Raw genomic sequence first — 23,894 nt, forward strand, 5'->3', positions numbered from 1 at the left:
CTGATTTGCCATCTTCTCTTCCATAGTCATCAGGGAACCTGTCAATATTCTGTTAAAAATGCGCACTCCTTCCTTATTAATATTTGGGTGTTTTCTCCATTTTGTTGGCTTATATTTCTCTCTCTCTCTCTTTCTCTCTCTCTCTCTCTCCCTCCCCCCCAGTGTGTGTGTGTGTGTGTTGTATATTCAAACATGCAAACCACAACTCAAAAGTTGAGCTCAAAAGAACAAAATCAGAAACGAGGTTCTCTCCTATCATGTTGGTTGCAGGGATTAAATTCAGGTCATGAGGCTTTGAAGCAAGCAATTTTATCTATTGAGCCATTTCACCAGCCCATACATTTGGTTCTGAACCACCTAAGATTCATATTAAATAAATACAGGCTATATTCAACATATTCTACTAGAAAATCTTCTGAAACTATGTTTTTCAGATGTAAGATATTTTAGTATAGTCTATAAAATTTTGTAATACAAGTAAGAAAACGATGAGAAGATTCACATAACCATTAACTTGATGAAATACAAATGTCTCTTCCAGTTAAGATTTTAAAAAAAATACATGAAGGTAAAAGTTTGATTTGAAGGTAGGATAGACTGCTCTCTAATCACAAAAATGCCTTTCCTCAGAGATATGTGCGCCTCTGTCAGCCTCTTGCCGGGAGGTGTAAACTCAAAGTTAGCATGTAACTTTTATATGTTTAAGATTTCATGATATATTTTAAAGCACTAGTAGGTTATGATGACATTTCCAATCAAAGGAAAGCTAAAGAGAGCTCATTATAGAGAAATAAGCATAAAGTTTAAACCTGGGAGTCAACTAGGACATGAAAATGAACTCACATTAAAGTTTGATTATGTACTTCCAATAAAGTCCATCCTCAGTCATTTGCTTAAAAATGAAGTGAAGTTAATGTAAAGAGGGGATTCTTTTATTGTGTGTTTTCCAGGACTGAGTTCAGTGTTCTATATCTCTTTAATACCATGACTAAGACTATGGCCTGTGATGACTGTCACATGATAACAGGAACTATAAGGAAAGCCTTGGTTCTGGGGCGATGCTGAAGATTTCAATTTCCTTATTGTTTCTTATTCAAAGTAAGTATCCTTTTGCAAATGCTATTTTATTACTCTTCATAAATGGTTAGGGTGAGAAGAAGAGATATTATTAATTTTTCAGGTCATTTTTTTGTAGTTAAACATTTGTATCTAATTTCAGACTGAGTGACCTGAATTGCTATATTTTTTTCAAGCTAAAAATATAATAAAAACAATAATTAATTAAATAACATTTAAAAATATACTTCTTAAACTTCTTTTTATCTGAGGTCTAAAATAACACAAAAATGAAATGAATGGCTTCAGTTCTAGAAAATAATTATTCTAGAAACCACATATTCTGACTGATAAATTTACTTATCTCGAAGATCAACTTCAAAATTTACTTCAAAATTGAGGACCATATTTATATTTATAAGTACAGTAATCAAATTTCTAGCAAATGTCTTATGAAACAATTAAAATAATAGAACTCAGCATAGAAATGCTTTTATCCATATTCTTAAATATTACCAAACTTGTGAAGGGATAAAATTATATCATGATGCCCATCAATTATAAAATATGAGATGAATTTAAATTAATCCCTAGCTAAGTGACTCCAAAGGTCATGTTTCTTTGTGCTTGCTTCTACACCTGAAATCTGAGAAGTTTAATTGCACCAATAATGATAATAATGATCTTTACTCTGATAATGACAATAATATCTTGAAAAGGGGATAACGTTGCACTTTCAGATTGGAGCTAATTGCACTTTCCTCATCTTGATAACAGGTATGGTAGCAGAGATGTACATGAGGGAAATCCTGCAGTTTTTTTCTCTCCTGGAAACCAAACCCCAAGCTTCAATACCATATGCATAGAAGAGTAAGGTGAACCAAAAGGGAGAGAGAGAAGGAGCATCCCTTTTGTGAAGTGTATATTCTATGACTGATCCCTCTCTATAACACTTATGTGGTGAATTAAGGTAGTGATAAGATTTTAAGTAATAATTAATATGGCAGAAATAAGGAAGTAAACATTTTCAAGACAAAGAGGGGCAGTCTTTTAGATTATCTGACCTCACAGAAAAGTCTGTCAAATATGCTAGACCAGTAGGCCAAAGATGGATACCCCAACATTGCAGAGAAACTTTGGGTCCAGGTATCCAGCTGTTTCTGTCATTACTCACATTTTTGGAAGCTGCTTGTTCTTTCTGGTTGCTTGATTAATACTATTTCCCTTTTTGTCTCTGAGAAAGTTGAAGACTAGATAGTTGTCATTTAATCTTAAGAAGTTTTATTTTAACATCAACGAAATATATAAAGAAATACAAAATAAAAGACAGTATTCTTTAATAATCTACTGGAAAAATTTAAAATATATTAACAAATCTAATTCAACTGCATTTATTACTTTATTCTTATTTATTTTGCATTTTTTTAAAAGTTTTACTTTATAGCTTTCTGTTCTACTGCCTCTAACTTTCAAACACCGGAATTGTAAATATATACCACACCCTTCTAAATTTAGTATGCCATTATAATGGAAATACAATGTTGACTTAATGCACAAAGATCAGTAAATATAATTTCCCAGGTTAATTTTTATATCATTATTTTAATAGATACATAAAAATAATTTAATAATACTCAGAATCTCTTTGTGGTTATAACATTTCACCAAATTGAAAACAGGAAGTAATTTCCCTAATATCGTAGAGTGTTCAAATAAATTTAATGTCATTCTCAATTGCTGGAAGCTTAGTATTTTCTATTCAGGATCTCAGTTATGGCTAAATGTCAGTAATTCCTACTTCCCGAATTTTACCTTAATGATTCTATTCAGTTGCGTAGAAAAGAAAATGAAATAAAATTTCTGTTGTTAGAAAGCAATAAATAAAATTATGGTTACTTCAGACAATATTAGGAAGTTAAAAGAACACCATAAAGATTATAAAACAAGAGGTTAGTGAACTGGGAAAAGTGACTAAAGATCATGAATTTCTATATAATAGGTGGGAGCCTATATTACCCTAACAGGACATCGACTATTTCAGGTCTACAGAAAAAAGGATCCTATTGTAACCACTTCCTACTCTGCTGCATAAATGTCATCAGAACCAATATAGATATTTATGACCATGGGTGTGCTCCCAAAATCAACTTTATAAAAAATTGATAGACCTTGTTTTCAATACCATATTTTAGTCACAAATTACACAAATTAGCTGTTTATTTTGAAATGAACACTGAGCCAATTTATATATATTTGTAATCCCAGAACTTTGGAGACAAGTGGAGGATCATGATTTCAAGACCAGTCTAGGCTAAACTGTAAAGTGTTTCAAAAGCAAAGTGAAGCAAAGGAAAAGAAAGGGTTGAGATGCATCTCAATAACAGTTTATTTGTCCGTATATTAGCCTCTGCAAAGCTATGGTTTCAATCCTCAGTGCTACACAAGTAATTTAAATAGCACCACATTCATAAGAAGTTATTTCATTTTTTTAATGGTACAAAATTAGGAGAGGTTGGCAAGACGTTATGATAAAAGTATAAGCACAGTAATTGGAACTGTAAGTCAAAACACTTAAGCAAGTAATGATACGTTTTCCACAATCATGGAAGTTACTAAAATGACAATATTTTTTCAAATAGATTTACAGTTGCAAAGCAATCTTAACCAAAATCCTAAAAGACTTTAAGATACTGTGATATTGGCATAATGATAGATGCATACAACACAGCAGTTTATAGAGTCAAAAATAGATTCACAATTTATATGATCCATTGATTTTTACAAAGTTGCTATGGAAAGTCAATGGAAAAAGAAAGTTTTATTTCTGAAAATTACATGGAGAAAATTTACATGAAAAAGAATAGCCCTAACTTTTACCCTATAAACAAGACAAAATTAGCTAAATAAGCATCATAGTCTTACACAGGAGCAGCAGTAAAATCAAGCTCCTGGAAGAAAAGCAGATGAGAAACCTTTCAATCCTGGGTTTGAGGAGGACATAAGAAACACAAACCATAAAGCAAAAACACAAATGTGGCATCCTCAATATTAAACACATTCGAGATTGAGAAAGAAGAAAACAAAAAGAACACATTTTCAAACTAGGAAACAATTTTTCAAAGAATATATCTCACAACTGGTCATGTTTCCATGAATTTAAAGGAATCTTAGGCTTGAAAAGTATCATAATATTGCCAAAGATTAAAGCAGATAAATTTTCTCTACAAAAGGAGATGGATAACAAATTATGAGAGTCTCAACATCATGATCATCAGAGAATGCTAATTTAATCAGTCATGAGATATATTTGATACTCCATAAAATAATGCCTATTGAAAAGATTGACAATTAGAAGTGTTGGCAAAGACAGAAAACAACCAGAATTGCTGAGCTTGAGCGTTGGAATGCAAAAGGTTCTATCATTTATAAAGCAGCATGATCACACATTTACTATAAAATTCAGTAATATATAATCCCTAGGTGGTTACAGAAAAGAAATATGCATCCACATCAAAATGTATGTGCAAATTTTCATAGCACCGTTATTTGAAATACTGGTGTGCACCAGATTAGTGAAAAATTAAAACCCTTATATACTCATGAGATAATAAAAGTTATCCTTTCAAAAAAAAAAACTGTCCATAATGTAGCGATTTGGATAAATTTCACAAATATAATAGTGAATAGAAGTCAAACATCAGTTTATTTATTATAAGCACTATGAATCTAGCAAGAAAAAAACAATAGTAGCAGTTAAATCAATTATTGTCTAAGGTTAGAATGAAGAAAAATATTGGAGAGTGGGAATAAACAGAAACTATGTTAGGGTAAAGGAAGTGTTTTATATTTAAATTTTGGAGACAGTTATGCATATATCTATTGCTTATATATAATAGATGCAATGTATAGCTTATATACAATTGTTATGTATATATACATTACTACATATACACATACAATTATTTATATCTATTGATTTAATTATATATAATGAAAAATTAAAGTTTTAAAGTTAAATTTCGATTTATTTTTGTTTATAAGTGTTTTGCTTGCATATATATCTGTGCACCATATGCAGGCTTAGTACCTATTAAGATTAAAAGAGGACATCAGATCCCTGGGACTAGAGTTATGGATGATTGTGTGCTGGGAATCAAATCCATGTCCTCTGCAAGAGCAACAAGCACCCTTCTCCATCATTCCAGCCTCTAAAGATTGCTTTCAAATGTAACAACAAATAAAGAAAAACAGATATGAATATAAGAGAGAACAAGAGGAGAACATGAGATGGAGTTGAGTAAAGAAAAAACGAGGGAAGTGATATAATTAAATTATAATAATTTTGTCAAGAGTACAAAAATGTTGGCATTTTAATGTAATGATTCTTGGGTTTCCAGAACAGCATTATCCCTGCTTAATGTTGTTCAGGCAAGCCATACAGAAACTTTTCAAATAATACAGGCTCTTGCTCTTCTTCTTTTTTTGCCCACAAACCTTTATGCTAAGAACCTATTGAAGGAGCAACATCTAGGTTGCAAGAGACAAAAGAAGCAAGCTGGAACTAAGTTGGATGCTTTGTCCCTACTGACTAGCTATCATAGAAGACAGGGAATTCTGGAGAAGTAGAAGCATCTGTGAATGTTATTAACTGCAAGGTCTGCTTGTCAGGCAAGATGTGGCCACTGGTGCAAAAGCGGCAGGACAGTTATGGGAGTCCCAAGCTACTTTCCAATTAGATTTGAGACTTTTCCCAAGGAAAAAAACACAGAGAAAAAAAAAAAAAAACACCACCACCACCACAACACCACAACAAAAAACCACAGCCAAAAAGGTCTTAAACTCTAAGTTGTAATTTACAATAAGCAGAAATGACCCCAAATTGCCTTCTAATATTTATGTTTATATCCCTAAACTCACCCTAAGTTAGAGAAACTCCTATTTTCAGGGAATGGCAGTGATTACAGAGAGCCATGGCTGTTGAGAATAAGTGAGGGTTGAGTGATCCTCAGGACATACACATTTATACCACCCTGGCTAAGACTCCAGAAATCTGGCAGAAGATGGAACAGAAGGAATGTAAGAGCCAGAACATAGGACAAAGGGCTGTGAAACGCTATTTTCTGGGCAAGACTTAAGTCATTATAAGCATGATCTCACACCAGAGAAGGTGCCCTTCTCTGCTACAAGACCAAGCGTGTGGTTATTGAGTCATAGACTGAGGAAGGGTTCCTGAAGCCCAAGCCTTCCCTAATGAACCATGAGTATATTCTGAGGAGGAGGTCATCGTTGTCTTCTCTTGTGTACCCACTGAGAGGGCCACTGAGATACAAGGGACAGTTCCATAGCTATTATCATTAATCCTTGTTAGACTCAGAAGTTCGCAAAACGGTGTGAACTTGTAGCGAGGTCACTGAGGTTGACAGCATTGGTAGAAAGTACCAGGGAGTGGGAAGTTGCAGTAACCAGAATCCACTTCGCATGTGTGTTCAATTCCCAATTAAATTTTAAAAAAATAATTACTAAAGTGATGAAATTCTGAACACAAAAAAAGGAAAAATAAAATGATTATATAAATACCTATCACATGGGCCAAGAAGATACAATAACAAGGGCATGAAAGGATATATAATTGCTTTGAAAAGGATTTCACTGTCCAAAATTTTGTCTTGCTACTACTACGAAGCATCCACCAGAAAATGAAAGATCCTTTAACTGTCTTATTTGCAATAAGCTACGGTTCTGTATGTAATCTTTATTTTTCTGGCTTTATGATTTTTCTCTACTAATCGCACCATTTGACCTGTGCTTATTTGCTTGAAAAATTTACTTAACCACTCTCCCAACTAAACTGTGAGATATTATTGCTACTTATCCTAGTGACCACACCAGCACATGGTACAAAGTCAATGTCTTTCTGATTAAATGTCCTTGTGACTAGGTCATTTGAGATGATGATTTCTGTCCTTTATAACTTTATATTTGAATGCCAGTGCATTCAATAGGTGTCCCAAGCTGTCATGTGTCAAAAAGGTGATGTCTGCTAATTTTGTATTACAGAATTTGCCATTTCTGAATTATTCTTACTAATGAGTACCAAAGTTTAAAAAAGCCCCCAGCCCATTAAAGACACCAAGGTGTATTTCTCATGCATCTTACTGCTTGCCACTTATCCAGGGCCCATTTGTTAAAGATGCTCTCAAATCACTTACCTGTAGAGGATAAGAAGAGGGCCATTTGTTTTACTATCATGCACATACTTTAAAAACCGATTAGCTTATCGACGATGAAAAATGGTTGCCACATGATGATAGCATTTACAAACCAAGTGAATAAATATTGAGAGATTGTCTCACTAGGATCTGTATTTTGTTACAGTGATAAAAATTCAAGCCAACAAAGAAGAAATATGCACTTCCCTCTTTCTCACTTGAAACTTGACATACTGTTGAAATAAGTGAATGGTTGAGAATGCTTAGAGCACTTGAATTGTATATTGTTACATGTGATTTATATAATTCAAGGGTATAATTCTTGCCTCTCAGTATCTTCCTTGTTGGAAGAAAATCGAATTTATTTCAATGAAATATCAAGTTATGATCCTCAGTATTTTAAAAATGACAAAACAATCTTTAAGAGGCCAAATATAGTGATTTAATCTTAATATTAAATGAATATGATAGCTCTCTATCCTCCACCCACTTACCTTCAGACACATGTATGCATCATCTGTCCATCATCTAGCGATACCATCTACCTGCCAACCAACTTATTAGTGTTCATAAGATTCATTGAAATGCCCTATATATCATTTTCATATGCAATGAAATATAATATTTATACAGATTTCACAATCTCCCACACATCCATGATAATCCATCAATACCAATACTCAACAGAGTACAAATTATAAAGGAATGGAAATAGGGAAAGTAAAAAAGAACTCAAAAAAGGCAGAACGTTAAAAGTGCAGTAAACCAGGTAACTAAGAACATAGTTATTCTGCGTTATAATTATATTATATACTAATTTTAGTTGTGTTGTCTGTTGAGAGACAGTAAAGGATGGTTTTGGCGGTGTGCTGGAGATAGCATTCATGGTTTCATGTTAGCTTGCCCAACTGATGCCTCATATGCTTCAGCACCGAGAATATACAACCAAGCAATTTTCATCTTGAATTCTACTTTGTGATTTGTGTACCATCCCAATGAACTTTGCCCTAATTGAAAGTGCGCTCGTTAGGATCTGCTGATGAACTCTCTGACAGTCAACTGTAGCTCTCTTTGGGCCTTTGTCAAATGTCGATTTCTAGACTAGAATTTTCTTTCTTATTGTACATTCTATTTTTTTCCCTTTCTTGTTAACTCTACTACCTGTTGACTTGAGGAGTTGAGACTGAACTTCTGTTTAATTCTGACCCTAATGAAGCAAAGAGCTGCCCAGTCTGAAGCTTCCAGCTCTCATCCTGAGAGACACGAATTGATGGGGATCAAGCATTATAAGATTTGCTGGGAGACTGCAGTCTGTGACTCCCTAGGGTTCTTATTCCACACAGCTCAGCACGAGTTCTTAAATTCTGGATTGGCTGATCTTATAGTTTTAAAGTATACTAAATATCTCTGGCATACCTGATTTAGGTTTGACTAATCTAATGTTTTCTGACATCCAAATCCACATGGGCTTCTTCACTAGTACTTTACTTCATGTAAGGACATCCAAAACATTTCATACAGAAGAGCTCAAATCACATGCAATTAAAGAAGATCATTCTTGGATTGCAAAACATCCTCCAGGGATTTGAAAGTTAGCCCACATGCAAAGGTGTGTGCCTATGTTTTTCACGTCACAAAATCTTGAAACTGTCTTTTTTTTCCTTTTCCTTTTCTCCCATTATCACCTTTTCATAAAAAAGACAATGTGAAACATTTATTTTTAATTACCTATTATGGAAGCCTTTCTACATTATGATAAACATCCAGCTGATGGTAATTTGGCATGATGAGTTATAGAGAAATACTACAAACAGTTTTGATGTTATTTTTTGCAGTTTGGCATGCTTCCTAAGAAAGATAATTATATAAAACGTCTCTAGATATAGTATACAACACAATTCAGAGCAGTGTCTGGTTACCTTAATTTTAATCTCATATTAACCATTTGTAAAATTGATGGAGAAAATAACCCCTTTTCAAGATATGCATGAGCTAAGGAAATTCATGACCATCAAGCTGGCACTACAGAAGAAATCATAGAGAAATACTGTGGACAGAAATGTAAGAATAAAGAGAGTCTTAATCACGAGACCACATGAGTAAAGAAATTTCATTGAAAACACAAATAAACAAATGAGAGATAGGCAGGGGTCCAACAAGTCCAGCAGACTAAAACTGAGTCTCTAATACTAATAGGGGAGAAGAAAAGAAAAAGAACCAACAATATTCCAGTCAAGCAGAAAAATCAGGTATCAAATGCCTCAACTTAAAATGCCAGGCTTTGTTGACTCCCCTTGGGAGACCTCACCCTTTCTGAGGAGGGATGAGGGGGTAGTTTGGGGATAAGGTTGGGTTTGGAGGGTAGTTGAAGTTGGAGGAGAGGGATTAAGGGAACCGTATTAGGTATGTAAAATGATTTTAAAAACTTAAATAAAAAAAAAAACCTTAACTGCAAATGTAGCCTCGAGTAATGATTTAAAAGAGATAGACTATCTGATCGGGTAAAAACCTAGATCTGTTGTCTCTAGAAAACAAACTTCACTGGCAAAGACTCATCCACAGAGGGAGTAGCTATCAAAGGAGAGTTCAATATGCCAGACAAATGAAAGCTCTAACCACTTGATGTGGGTATTTTGCTATCTGATTAAGTAAGCCAAATGAAATCATTCCAAGTAAGGAAGATAATTATGTGCTAATAAGGGGAAGAATTGACTGAGAAAATATAACCTTTGTAAATATTTATGTACCTTATGGCCCACTCTCTTGAGCTCTGCCACCCATTGACCCTTTTTTAAGTTCCTTAGATTCTGCAGTTATTCCATGATATATATCCATATGTAAAGATTCAGAGGTAGGATCCATAAATAAGAGAGGACATGTTACATTGGTCTCTCTGAGTCTGGTTTATCTACTCTATCGTATATTTCCTATTTCCAGTACTTACATGCAAATTTCATGATTTTATTTTTCTGTACAGATGGATGGTATCCCCCTAATGTATATGTAGTACATTTCCATTACCCATTCATCAAATGAAGGATGTTTAAGCTGTTTCTATTTTCTAGCTATTATGAATAGCAAAGCAATGAGCAAGGCTGAGCAAGCATCTGTAGTGTGGTGGCACTTATATCTGTGGTTATTAATATTCTGCAGGTTGAATTTAAGTCCCACACAATGGGAAGGAATATATGTCTGGTACTGTAAATCACCCATGGCTCACATTGTCATGGTTTTTAAAGGAAACTTTACTACTGCTATTTTGTTAAACCAGTATATAGTTGTTAGCTTTATTGTTAGGAGAGAGAGAGAGAGAGAGAGAGAGAGAGAGAGAGAGAGAGAGAGAGAGAGAGAGAGAGAGAGAGAATGAATAAATTCGATGGGCAGGGAGATGGATTTTTAGGGAGGAAAAATACGTAATCAAAATATATTGTATAGAAATTCATTTTTAATTAAAAAACAGTAAGGGAGTAAAAACTTACATTGCTAGGTCAAACGTCAAAAAAAAATCAGTTTAAACTGGGTGGTGGTTGCACACACCTTTAATCCCAGCATTTGGGAGGCAGAGGTAGGCAGTTCTTTGTGAGCTTGGTACTAGCATGGTCTACAAAGCAAATTCCAGGACAGCTGGGACTGTAACAGAGAAATCCTGTCACGATCCCCACCAAAAATAAAGAGTGAGCTTAGCTTTTGAATAGATGAGGTCCACCAAAATATTTTCACTTTCTACTCTGGGAAACCAGAGTCGTGTTTTGAATGGATTCCTATTTAACTTCTCACTTTTTCTTTTTCTGAATGTACACAGGTTCCACGATATTTAGCCAAAGGAGAAACAACTATCCTTCACCTGTTCTATTTCCTTTCAGAGTCAGTGGCAGGATGAATCTACGGTGTTTGGGACATTCTGGGGAAAATGAATTTAAAGAATGAAATCAATGGATATGCGAAAAGAAAGACGAAATGCAGCAAAGAAAGACGAGGTACATTCTTATTCTGGGATGCTGTGTGCACCCTGAAGGTAGGAGGGCACAGAACAGAAATAGCCTTTTTGAGGTCTGCTAATTGGTTATGCTACGCCACTACATATGTGATCTACTTTAAACCTCATAAAAACTCCTAATCAAACTGTCAGTAATTCATAGAGTGAGAATTCCAATTTAGTCTATCTTGATAGCCAAGGTTCTTACTAATTAGGAAGAGAAATAAAATTAAAAGACAAGGGTGAGTATTCAAAATATATGACAAAATAAAAAAAAAGACAGGCAGCAGTGAATTTCTAGAATGCATAGACTGAGAAATCTGTGTTTGTTTTTTATATGCAAAGAATAGAAAGTAACCTTTAAACACCGTAATCTTAACCAAGTAAACAATCACAAGCAATAATCGAGACCCTAAAGCTAATGTTTACTGGCTATGTCCATGTTTGTGCAAATGACTGTAGCTGGTTGGAAAGCAAGCACCATGCAGAGGCACTGGTTTTCTAAAGAGATGTTGTATAACAGTTTTCCCCAAGACTGAAGCATTCTATCTAGCACTAAAACTCCTTATGCTCAGGAAGCCCCTGAAACTGACCAGATTCACTAGGCTCCTCCCTCTTAAAGCAATGTAACAAAAGTTGAGAATGCTTTCCAGAGAAGTGAAGCAATACTTCAAAGAAGATTCTCAGACAACCCAAGCTGCAAAACAAGACCAGGAGATTATCTGTCTAAAATTCCTACCAGTCTTGTAACTCATTGTATAAAGAAATATACATACATAGTATAAACAAAAGTTTCCCCTCTGGGCTGACAATATCATAGAACATCTACCAAAATCTCCAGCATCAGACATGAAAATCTCTCTTTTGGGTTGCATTGTCCAAACTTCCAAAACTTTCTAAGTTGTTGCTATTGCTCTTGGTTGTCCCCCAAAGTTATAGGTAAGTCCCTATTTCTGAAGACAGCATGTATTTTGACCCAGGGACCAAAGGCCCCTGAGATGGAACTGAACTGCAAATCTCCTCCCTGAAGATTAGATGGCATAGAACTACAAAACTTCCATTCAATCTTCCAAAGGAGGTAAACTATCAGCAGCCTTACTATGATAGCTAAGAACAAAAATAATTAGCAGCATGGCACAATAATTGTAACCATGCAATAGTGGCACAGATGCCTTGGCAATAACAAGTAGTTGTTTAATTGAACTCAACAAGGGAAAAGATAATTCCTGGTATTGGAAGCACCCAGTGCTCATGAAGTCATAGATCTTTCATGAAGTCATAGAAAGAGAACCTACAACCACCACTTTACTAAACCAGCACAATTCCTAACTACATTACAAATGTTTGCCTCAACACCCACAGATAAGTGTAGTCGTCACCTCCCATGAGGAAACATTTTGCACCAGGCAGAGGCCATTACTGAAAACCACAACCAACCAAAATGCAGAGTTGTGAAGTCTAGTCCCAAGTGATACATCTACCACACAATTCCTGCACCTAAGGCTCAGGGATGATTAAAGAAGAGGGTGCAAAAAGAAAATAGAAACCAGGGAGTTTTTGTCATGTATGTTCACAGAGTACAACTACACTGGGAATATACAACAGAAAGAATGTGATATAAAATTATAAGATAGCTTTTAATTCATGAGCTACTGAAGAACACAAATACACAGACTTATTCAAATATAATTGTACTACAGTTTGGTAACCTAAACTACTGATTATCACAAAAAGACTGCTTAAATGAAAAAAAAATCATGTAACCTACAGACATCCACCCAAGTTCATAACTAAAGAGAACAAGATGTTTGCAATGAAAATGGATCAAACCTACGAAGTGATGTCAAAATTTCTCTTTTTCTGATTTCCACTCAGCACTTGCAGGCATTAGACATTAATATTAAAACCTTCCCCCTTCCAGAGCTGAAATACAAATTTTGGCATGGGAAGGTTACAAATTTGCTTCTGATTTAATGCAGCGTGATTTAAAAATCTCTAAGGAAATTGCCATCCTCAAGAGCCACAGGGCCAACCTTAATACCTCAGGAGATGACTATGTCTCAGAAGTAGAGGGTACGATGCCACACTTAAATCCCTTTCCCAAGGACAACAGCTGTGATCCTCCCCCCCCCCCAACAGGTTTCTAAAAACAGCTCAAAGGAATATGTTAACCCATTGTCTAACCTTGAGCAAACCAACAATTGCCTGGAGGAATAGAACAGCCATAGCAAGAGAAATCCAGAAATAAAGTCTGAGTTTTTACCAGGTTATAAAAGAAAGAAAACTTAAGACTCCCAGCTCATTACAGTAAAATGTCCTGAAAATGCTCTCAGACTATTTTTAACATGTATCTGTGGTGATGCGTTGTAAAAAACTAAGCCCAATTTAGAGACCCTTTGGATATGGATTTTTAAATAATTGCATGCAGAAAGGTCTGAAACAAAGCAGGCTTCAAGGTGACTCTCTTGTGTGTCTCAAGATGTACATTTGCAGCGGATGACAAATAGATAATTAGAGCCCACAGCCTAGGGATGTGAGAGGTGTGCTCTTTGGGGGATGGACATGAATCTCATGAAAAGATTCACTCCAAGTTACAGACACATAGGATGGAAACGCCTCCACTGGGAACAAAGGTTGGGAGGATACTGGGGAAACCATTATAACGACTTTTATTCCGGGAAGAGGACTAGAAGCATAGAGCCAACAATTAATCTCGTTTTGTAATAAATAATTTTATTACTTTTACGATTTATAAATATTTAATTTAATTCTTTTGCACATGAAAACCAGTGGCTTAATCAATAATAAGTAAAAGCATAAACATACAGGAATACTTCCTTCAAGAGAGTCTAATGAAATAGCTAGGGAATCACACTTCTCTCTGTGTCCAGCGAGCACAAGAAACTGCATGTAGGAATCAGTGTTCTGTTATTATTAATAACCCCAGCTGGGCATGGTAGCACATGCCCTTGGTTTCAGCCCTTGGGAGGTAGAGGCGGGTGGATCTTTGTGAGCTTGAGGCTAACCTTGTCTACAAAAGAAGTTCCAGGACAGCGAGGGCTTTTACACAGAGAAACCCTAACTCCAAAAACCAAAATAAATGAAAAAATAGATGATAGATAGACAAATAAATTTAAAATTAATAAAATAAACCTAACCACCACATATTAACTTTTTTTTTGGTTTTTCAAGACAGGGTTTTGCTGTAGCTATCAATCCTATTCTGAATTAGCTCTTAACATAATTTAAAAAGATATTTATGGCAAAACAAACAACTCTTTAAAAATAGATAGGACTCAACTGGAAGAAGGAATTCTAAGTTTAAACACCCTCATGCAATCAAAATCCACAAAGCAGTAGATAGCATCGGGGGAATCAGGACCCTGATCAGTCTTTTCAAACTCCCTGGAATCCTCTCATCTCCAAATCTGAGTGAAAAGGCCGTGACAAAAGGCACATCAGCCAAGGTATTTCCAGCTGATTCTATGCCCATTGCCTTAGGAAAGGGCAGAATGTTGTATCTAAACAACCACCTATGAAAGTAGGAAAGCCATTCCTATCCTGCGGATTCTTAGAGCAGTTACGCTTTTTCAAATCATGCTACTATTTTCTGCATTAAATGAAGAAATGTCTAACACCTGCGCTATAAGAGAACCCTTAAACAAAGAACAAATGAGTCATGCAGATGACGTAAAAGCGGTAACAAAAAAACATGTTGCAAGAAGTTCCCTTAAATAGAAAGAAATAAAACAAAGATGTTTGGGTACAGAAATCGTGTCATTGTTTGCAGCAGCATGTATCTTTAATAATAAAAAAAAATAAGGCAACCTATGTTTCTCAAAGCATAGTACTTCAGCAACAAACCCGAACAAATAGCAATTAATAATACACTGCCAATAGAAAGATAACATAATGTAATGATTCTCTATCTATTCACTTATAGCCCAATGTATATCTCTTACAGGACTCTATGGAATTTAACCAAAATGACTCCATGATTTATATAAAATGTAAAAATTGAATAAGAAAAGATATCTTATCACAGATAATAACGATAAATCTAAAATGACAAAAAAGCTGTGTCACCAATAAATAAAAAAAGCATAGTGACAATGTAACAAAAATCAAACTAATTCACTAACATGATCTTTTATAAGAAGATAAAGATATTTCAAACATAAAAAAGAAATTATCTTTAAGCAAATATGAATGAAATAATTAGTAACAAATTAAGCAATCTTTAAAAAAAATGAATCCTCTTTCATCCAATGCATACAAATTGATTAAGGAAAGAGAACCGGGGAGATGAATAGAAAACAAAACAAAATTTATAGAAAACCAGTATATTTTGCTTGATGTATGATGAAATACTATGAAGTATGAAAGTTCAGTGTAATGACAGAGAAAATATTGCAGACAGATGCTACTGAATGGAATAATAACCCCAAACAAAACAAAGCATAGAAGCAAAAAGACTTATGTTTGCTTTCAATTAAGTTTGTACTTTCTGTGTTTAACTAAGTGATGTTTTATAGAAAGAAAGATACAGATAGTAAACATGCAAGATAAAACACAACTTCTTTTGACTGGGAATTGATGACTTATAAGCAATAGTTTGAGCTAGCAAAATATAAAATTTTAAATAATTATACTTTTGCTATAATGGAGAATTTGAGGGAATTGGACCTTCCATGTGGTTGACAGGGCAAACTGACCGAGAAAGACCCTGAAATGCACTTTCTTGACTGTTTTCAAAGATATTATGCCTTTCCATCCTCAGATGCTACAGCAGAAAACTAGTCCAGGGTACTTGCCATAGGCTGCATCATAAGAAGACTTTAACAAGTGATGGAAAAGCTTCCAAGGTTTATTTTTACAAATGAGTCAGAGGAGAGAATAAATCACTCTTCATGATTTTAAAATTTAACAGCATAAAGGTTTGGAGAGGGAATATGTCTGGTATAATATATACTAAATTTTCCAAATTTTACCTCCGAGGAAGATAAAGCAATGGTAGGAGGTAGATAGAGTGAAATTAAGTCTTGGCACTGTCTCGATGTTGCTCTAAACCATTTACTACTAGAGGGTACAAGGAAATCTCTTTTGCTTTGTTTGTTGCTTGTCTTATTTTGGGGGACATAGTTATACTCTGAATCACAGGTTGGTCTGGAACACACTGTGTATCCCAGGCAGATATCACACTCATAGCAATCCTCCTGCCTCAATCTCTCAAGTTCTGGTATTGCAGCTATACACCACAACACTGCCTCTGAATTTAAACAGCTAAAACTAGCAAAACTTAATGATAGATCTTAGCTAATCTCACCAAAATAGTGACATGAAAGTTTCTAGCTTGCTAAATTTATAATTACATAAATAGCGTAATTTTGTACCAGACGTTGAATGAAGTGACAGTAACCACAAAGATGACACACAGCACTCTCCTTTGATTCATGCAAGAACTACCAGGAAGCCAGAAGCATACTGTGTAATAAAGAGACATCTTTAGTTTCCATGGAAGGAGAGACAAGCTTATACTCAAGGGCAGAAACTAAATATTTCCACTTGTTTGTTTGCCGTTTAAGTGAATAATAATCCAAAGAGATAAGGAAGACGTTATAGATGAGAATTCCATAAAGCACACAACCTCGCATGGCCTTGAACGGATGAACTCTGCTGTGGTATTGTTGGGTAACCAGCACCCACCTCTCTAATACGCATGCACTCAGAATCTGTATAACCACAACTATGTGACTTAATCCCTCTTAACCCCAAGTCCCTACTATGAAATAGTCATGGCAAGCACAGTGCTTGGATGCATTTTCTAAGATCCAAAGAGGTCACTAACCCAAAGCCTCAGCTTTGTTTTTAACTTGCTTGTCTCTTTTTCCCCTTGTTATTTTCAGAGGCCAAGGAATACCTGACTTATCCATGTGCTTGAAAGAGATTTATATAAACAGGATTTTTAAACAATGGAATATGTATTTGAGTACATAAAATATAAGTAATACTTAAGTCCAAGTAGATAGAATGTATTTGCAGAAATATATTATTTTCTATTTATTTACTTTCATTCTCATAATGAAACAATTCATGGACAGTAGAACAGAGTGTAAACATAAAGTCAATGATACTTAAGTGTTTTTTCACCTTTTGCATAAATAATAACAAGATTATACATATCAAAGCTTTAGGGTCTTCATACATATTCTTTCTGGTCATTATTTTCTATGCAACAGTTTATATAGTATTTGTATTATATTAGGTAGTAAGAAAAATATAGAGAACGTTTAATGATGTGCACAGGTTATATGTAAGTAGTATGTCATTTTATAAAAGACTGTGGACATCTACCCATTCTGGTGTCTGGGGAGGGTCCTGGAATCACTCTGACTTTAAAAGGAGAGATGCCTATACTTTATGAAAACAGGGAGATTTCTGCACATATTGTATAATTAATAGTTAGTTGCTACTAGTAGGGTTTTCATTGTTGTTTTTGCTACTAATCCTTCATTCTCTGTGTTCAACATGTTCCTCTTTTTCTGCTTCTATCTCAATGAAGTATCGCTGTAATCATAAGCATACTCTCATGATTTACTGAACTTATGATTTACTGAACTCTCTAAACCTGTGTAAAAATAATTTTTGTAGACCTCATATTTTCTTCAAGGTTTTCTGCAGAGCAAACCATATACCTTAACCATTATCTTCATATATCAGTCTCTTGGCATGCCTTTGTTCATCTCTGCTGCTCTGTGTTTTTCCTTCCTAAAATGGTGTAGCAGCATGGACAGCCTGTTACTTATGTTTGTTCAACTAACGGTTCAGATTAATTAGTATGTTTTTAAATTTTATTCGTTACTGTTATGTGTTTGTGTGTATGTGTGTGTTTTATGCAGTGCATGGTGACTTCAAGGGGACACAGATCATGGCACTCATGTGCAGAGGGCAGAGGACAATTTGACAATTCAGCTTTCTTCCTCCACTGTAGGTTTTGAGAATCAGGCTTCTGTGGTAAGCTTTTTTATTTTTTTTCCCAGTGAGCCTTAATGATCTTTATAGAAACTTCCTTGTAGACAATCATTTTGGGGTATTCTCAGTGAAGGACAGACAGGGTTGTGTCTGCAGCAGAGTTTGCCTCCTCGTGGCACGCCAAATAAAACATTGATGGCCCTATGATTCTTCATGGTAATAATGAAAGCAAAAGTTCAGAGTTGGTTGGTTTTTGTACTCTGTGTCAATAAAACAGTACCTTTTACTTGTCCTGTAAAAACTTCCTTTTGGACATTGCTTGTTGATACACACACACACACACCACCACCACCACCAACAACAACAACAACAGCAACAACAATCTAGTTAAGTTGGTTGCAGACCTTCAATTTTATAATTATCAAATGCTCTACTTGAAAGCTCATCAGTTCTGATGGATTAGAATGCCGCAAAGAATGGATTACTTTTAACATATGTAAGAGAACTGAGATTTGATTGAGCACATAAACTATAAAAACAGTTTCAGATCTCATGAATGAATAAATATCTATTACTAAGTCAAGTCTTGTGTTCACTTGGGCACAAGCAGAAGTAACTAGATTCAAACAATTAGGGAAAATGTAGCAATCTATGATAAATTAAAATAATGACAGATCGCCATATTCCAATCTGAATCTTTCAAAAAAAGATTATTAAATTAAAAACTGCATAAATATAACAAAGTATTAGAGGATAGGATTATTTTATCATGCTTTATCCAAATATTGCAAATATGTCAATGAACATTCTTTCATTTGATGACTAGGCAGGGAAATAACTCATTTTTTAAGATTATAAATCTATTTTTTAGGAACATCACTAAATATTATCATAATTAAATCAATAAAATCATTTGGAAAATGATAGGTATGTTGTAAAATACTTATTTCTCTCTTGCAGCATAGACTTTTCATAGTGAATAATATTCAAATGTAGTTTTAAAATTAAAAATACCCTAGCATTTGTGAGGAATAACGTTGCTAATGCTTGAAGGTGTTTTCTAGCAAAAGTTAGACAGGAACAATGGTCACAGTGTCGAGTTCATTAATAAAGAGATTACACAAACCTGCAGAGTGTTTAACTGAACTAGCCATGTGATTGATAAAGCTTCTGTATAGGAAATACCTTATGGCTATTATTGATTTGGAGTTTGGAGCTCTGAGTATAGTTCAGATACAAACAAAAATATCATAAAAAAGAATCATGTATAAATACAAATATATAATGTATAAATTAAATTAATGTAAAAATCTTACCCACGTGTATTTTTATTATGGAGATCCAGAGTAAAACCTACCTGGCCAGGCTGAAGGAATCATCGATCAAGCCCGCACGGTTACTGACAGAAAGCACCTATGAGGCCAGTTAGGAAAAAAGAGAGGATGGGGGTAGTAATTCTGATCATTATAATGACAGGCATTCACACTTCAAAACAGATCACGGATATGTAGATCAAGGATGTACCTCATGGTTCCTGATTAATTGATCAATCAGTAATCTCCAGTTCCTTAGGTCATAGTTAACTCGAAAGTAGCCCGTTTGATTGATGTTTCCTAGGATCCAGCTTCCTTTGTCCAAGTATGCTATTCTGTGATGTTCTGAAAGTAGCATTCGAGAGTAAGTTGATTTTTAAATTTTTAGAGTTAAAATGGAACAAAATCAGTCTCTTAAATACCAGAAACAGCACTACCAATAATTTAAAGAAAATGTCATGCTAAAATGTAATTGAAATCTCAACTTTAATTAATCATTTCCATCTAAAATCAGATAGAAGGTTTTCATTTTATTACTCATTATTACATCAATTAATTATTTTTATAATTAACACTTTTGTTCTTGGCAGAACCGTGATTTTTTTTCATGTTTTCCCAGGAGTGCAAATAAATAAGTCTTTCCAAAACCACCCATAATGATAGAACAAGGGAACCTCATTTGTTCAAGACTCTAAAAGATCCACACAGAATTAGAAACAATGAGAATGCATCCTTCCTAAAGGAATTACTTAGGTAAAATTAAAATGTGTGTTCATCAAGTGATTCAATTAACAAAGGCCAAGAAAAATGTTGTAACTTCTTCCACATTTAGCTCTTCCGAATACGGCAGAGTTACATTCACATGTGCTGACTTAGCCATCATAGACGGCACGAAGCAATCATCATCCACAATTGTAATAACTTTCCTGTCGAGCTCTGGGCTCATTCTTCATGGAATTTTCACAGGGAATATGAATTAAAATTTGCATGGACACACGGACAATGTGTCCTCAAATGGCAAACAAACAACAGAAAATAAAACAAACAGGTGTGCTTTAACTTCTAAGACTCAAAAGCATAGAACTTTCATCAAGCTTTTTTCAAATCAGAATCACTTATAATAAACAAAACGTGCTTGTCATCCTTTAAGAGACGGGACATAGACATACTCAAGTAAAGAATGAATAGGAAAATGTTGTATGAGGTAGACTAAGGCAATACATATAACAGGATAGCAATTTTCAAAAATCAGCCATAAAATGAAATGTCAAATTTATACTTTATAACGTATTTACATGCTAAATCTGCTGTGGTCCCAGGACCTAAGGAGAACCTCCTGGTTTCTGGCTAACAAACATGCTGTCAAAAAGCCCTCTAAATACTCATTCTTATGTCCAGGATTTTTTCTGATCTCACCTCTCTTCAGAAAGTTTATTTTAATAGAGGATATTGACAAACAGAAGTAATTTGATAAAAATAATTCTTAAATAATTGTGTCTGAATTGGGGAAAGATTAAATCTTAAGTGATGAAAATATAAGTTTTTCTAAGTAATCCTGATTGCCTTCAAATATACCAAACTTTTAACAATTATTTCTTTTATTTTTTGGTATTACAATACAATTATGTAATTTCCCCCCATCTTTTTCTTTACCTTAAACCTTTCACACATCACTCTTTGCTATCTTTAAAATCCAATGTCTCCTTTATATTAAATTCTGTTACATACATGCCAATGTGCATACATACATATTTGGAAATACACAGTTATAAACAGCTCAGTCTGTATAATGTCACTTCTGTGTATGATTTCAGGGCTGATAATTTGTTAATAGAAATACAGTTGGTGATTTCTTCTCTGAGGAAGACTATTTCCCCTGCTCTCAGCATTTTGTAGTTGTCTGTGGTTACTTGCTCCTCACAGCCCTAGTCTCTCCAGGACTTTTATCACGAAGGGGTGCTGGACTTTTGTCAAAGGCCTTTTCTGCATTTAATGAGATGATCATGTTCTCTGTCTTTCAGTCTTTTTTTATGGGAGATTACATATACCAGTTTAAGTATGTTGAACCTTCCCTGCATGTCTGTGATGAAGCCAACTTGATCAAGGTGAATGATCTTTTTGATTTTTTTTTTGGATTTAGTTTAACAAACAAGTATTTCATTAAGAATTTTTCATATATATTCATAGGAAAAATGGTGTGTAATTCTCTTTATTGAGTCTTTATATGGTTTAGGTATCAGGGGAACTGTGGCTTCATAAAATGAAATTGGGCTATGTTCCTTCTGTTTCTGTTTTGTGGAATAATTTGAATATTATTAGCATTAACTCTTCTTTGAAAGTCTGGTAGAATTCTGCACTGACACTATCTGGTCAACTGCTTTTTTGTAGATTTTAATCAATGCTTCTATTTTATTAGGAGGTAAAGGTCTGTTTATCTGATCTTGATTTAATTTTGATAGGTGGCATGAACTGAGAAAATTATTCAAATTTCTTTTAGACTTTCCAATTGGTGAAATATAGATTTTAAAGTGCGTTCTTATGATTTTCTTCATTTCCTCGCTGTCTGTTGCTATAACCTTCTTGATATCTCTAATTTTGGTAATTTGAATAATTTGAATTTTCTCTCTATGCTTTTTAACTGGGATAAGGATTTGCCAAGCTTAGTAATTTTTCTCAAAGAGCCAATTCTTTGTTTCATTAAACCTTTGTATTATTTGTTTATTTTTATTTTACTGATTTCAGCTCTGAGTTTCATTATTTCTTGCCATATATTCCATTTGGGTGTGATTTCTTTCTTTATTTTCTAGATTTTTTTCCTTTCTTTTTTGTTCTATATCTTTCAGGCTTGATGTTAAGTTACTTATAATAGATAGCTATTGTTATTTATGTAGACACTTAGTGTTACACATTGCCTCTTGGAACCTGCTTTATTGTCTGTCATCAGTTTGTGTATGTTGTGGTTTCATATTCATTCAATTAACGAAAGTCTTTACTTCTTTCCTAATTTCTGTCTTGACCTATTTTTCATTCAGTAGAGACTTGTCCAACATCCAAAGGTTTGTAAGTTTCCTGTTGTTTCTGTTGTTTATATCCAGCTTTAATCCCTGGTGGTTGATAGGATGCAGGGAGTTTTTCAATTTCCTTTTATCTGTTGAGAATTGCTTTTTGTACAAGTGTGTGGCCAATTTTGGAAAAAGTTCCATGAGCTGCTAGAAAGGGTATATTTTTTTGACTTTGTGATGAAATGTTCTATTAAATACATGTTAGGTCAATTTGGTTTATGATTTCAGTTAGTTTCAACATTTCTCTGTTTAGTTGGCCTGTCTATTGGCAAGGGTCCTGAACTCACCCACTATCACTAAGCGAGGGTCAATGTGTGACTTAAATTATAGGCTTGTTTTTTTAAGAAGTTTGGTGCCCTTGTGTATGGTGCATAGATGTTAAAAGTTGAATTGTCATCTTGGTGGATTTTTCCTTTGATATAAATTATAAAATTATATTATATATTATATTGTATATAACTAGTGTGAATAAAATGAAACCACACATACCCAAATTTATGGGAGACAATGAAGGAAGCTCTAAGAGGTAATTTATATCACTAAGTGCCTACATTAAAAAGTATATATATTATTACGTATAAGAATATATTATATATACATATATGAATACATAGAGATATATATCTTTTGTGCTCTAACATGCATTCTAAATGAATAAATGACCCTTACATTAAAATAAATAAATTTGGTAATATTATTTTTAAGGTTTGTTTATTTTTAACTCAGTGTGTGTGTGTGTGTGTGTGTATATGCAAGTGCACACACGTGCAAAGGTATGTTCACATTATTACAGGTACATCTAAACACCAGAAGACATTGGAGTCCATGAATCTGGAGTTATGGGATGTTGTGAGCCACCCAAAATGGGTTCTGAGAACCAAACTTTTTAGATTTTCTGTACTTTTAACCCCCAAGACATTTTTAGACCCATTTATTTAGATAATTTCGTTAGTGATTTTTCTGGTTAAGCTGTAGAGTTGATCTTAATATATGAGCAAATGACATACAGTTTGCAAACATCGAATGATAATGTAATCTTACAATATTAAATTTATTTTTTAGAGTTGTTTCTTATTTACAAATTGGATACCAAAGGATGGATCCCAAGTAATCCAATTTGTTACTATTTTTATTTATTCTATTAAAAACCTCATAGCTAGATTATAGTCCAGTGAGTGTGTGTATTGAAACATGAAAATAATCTCTATATCTTCTCCATTGCCTGACTAAAATAAGAAAGACAGGCATCAATTGTTTTAAGCTTTCTATTATTAAACTTATAACCAAAACCTAAAGTTATTACTAT

General features: G+C 34.2%; 1 protein-coding gene across 1 annotated transcript in view; it reads right to left on the reverse strand.

Annotated features, from left to right (window-relative positions):
* The window catches only part of Trhde (thyrotropin releasing hormone degrading enzyme), a 357,366-nt gene that overhangs the window by 61,404 nt on the left and 272,068 nt on the right, over window positions 1-23,894 (reverse strand). Inside the window, exons 11-12 of the mRNA XM_050135614.1 lie at window positions 19,738-19,871; window positions 19,571-19,626 (exon numbers count right to left, since the gene is read on the reverse strand). Of these exons, the coding sequence (XP_049991571.1) occupies window positions 19,571-19,626; window positions 19,738-19,871 (190 nt within the window). The remainder of the gene's footprint in view (window positions 1-19,570; window positions 19,627-19,737; window positions 19,872-23,894) is intronic.

The sequence above is a fragment of the Alexandromys fortis genome, unplaced genomic scaffold (assembly GCF_014885135.2).
Source record: "Alexandromys fortis isolate MF-2015 unplaced genomic scaffold, M_Fortis_MF-2015_v1.1 scaffold_24, whole genome shotgun sequence".
In the NCBI taxonomy this organism is placed as follows: domain Eukaryota; kingdom Metazoa; phylum Chordata; class Mammalia; order Rodentia; family Cricetidae; genus Alexandromys; species Alexandromys fortis.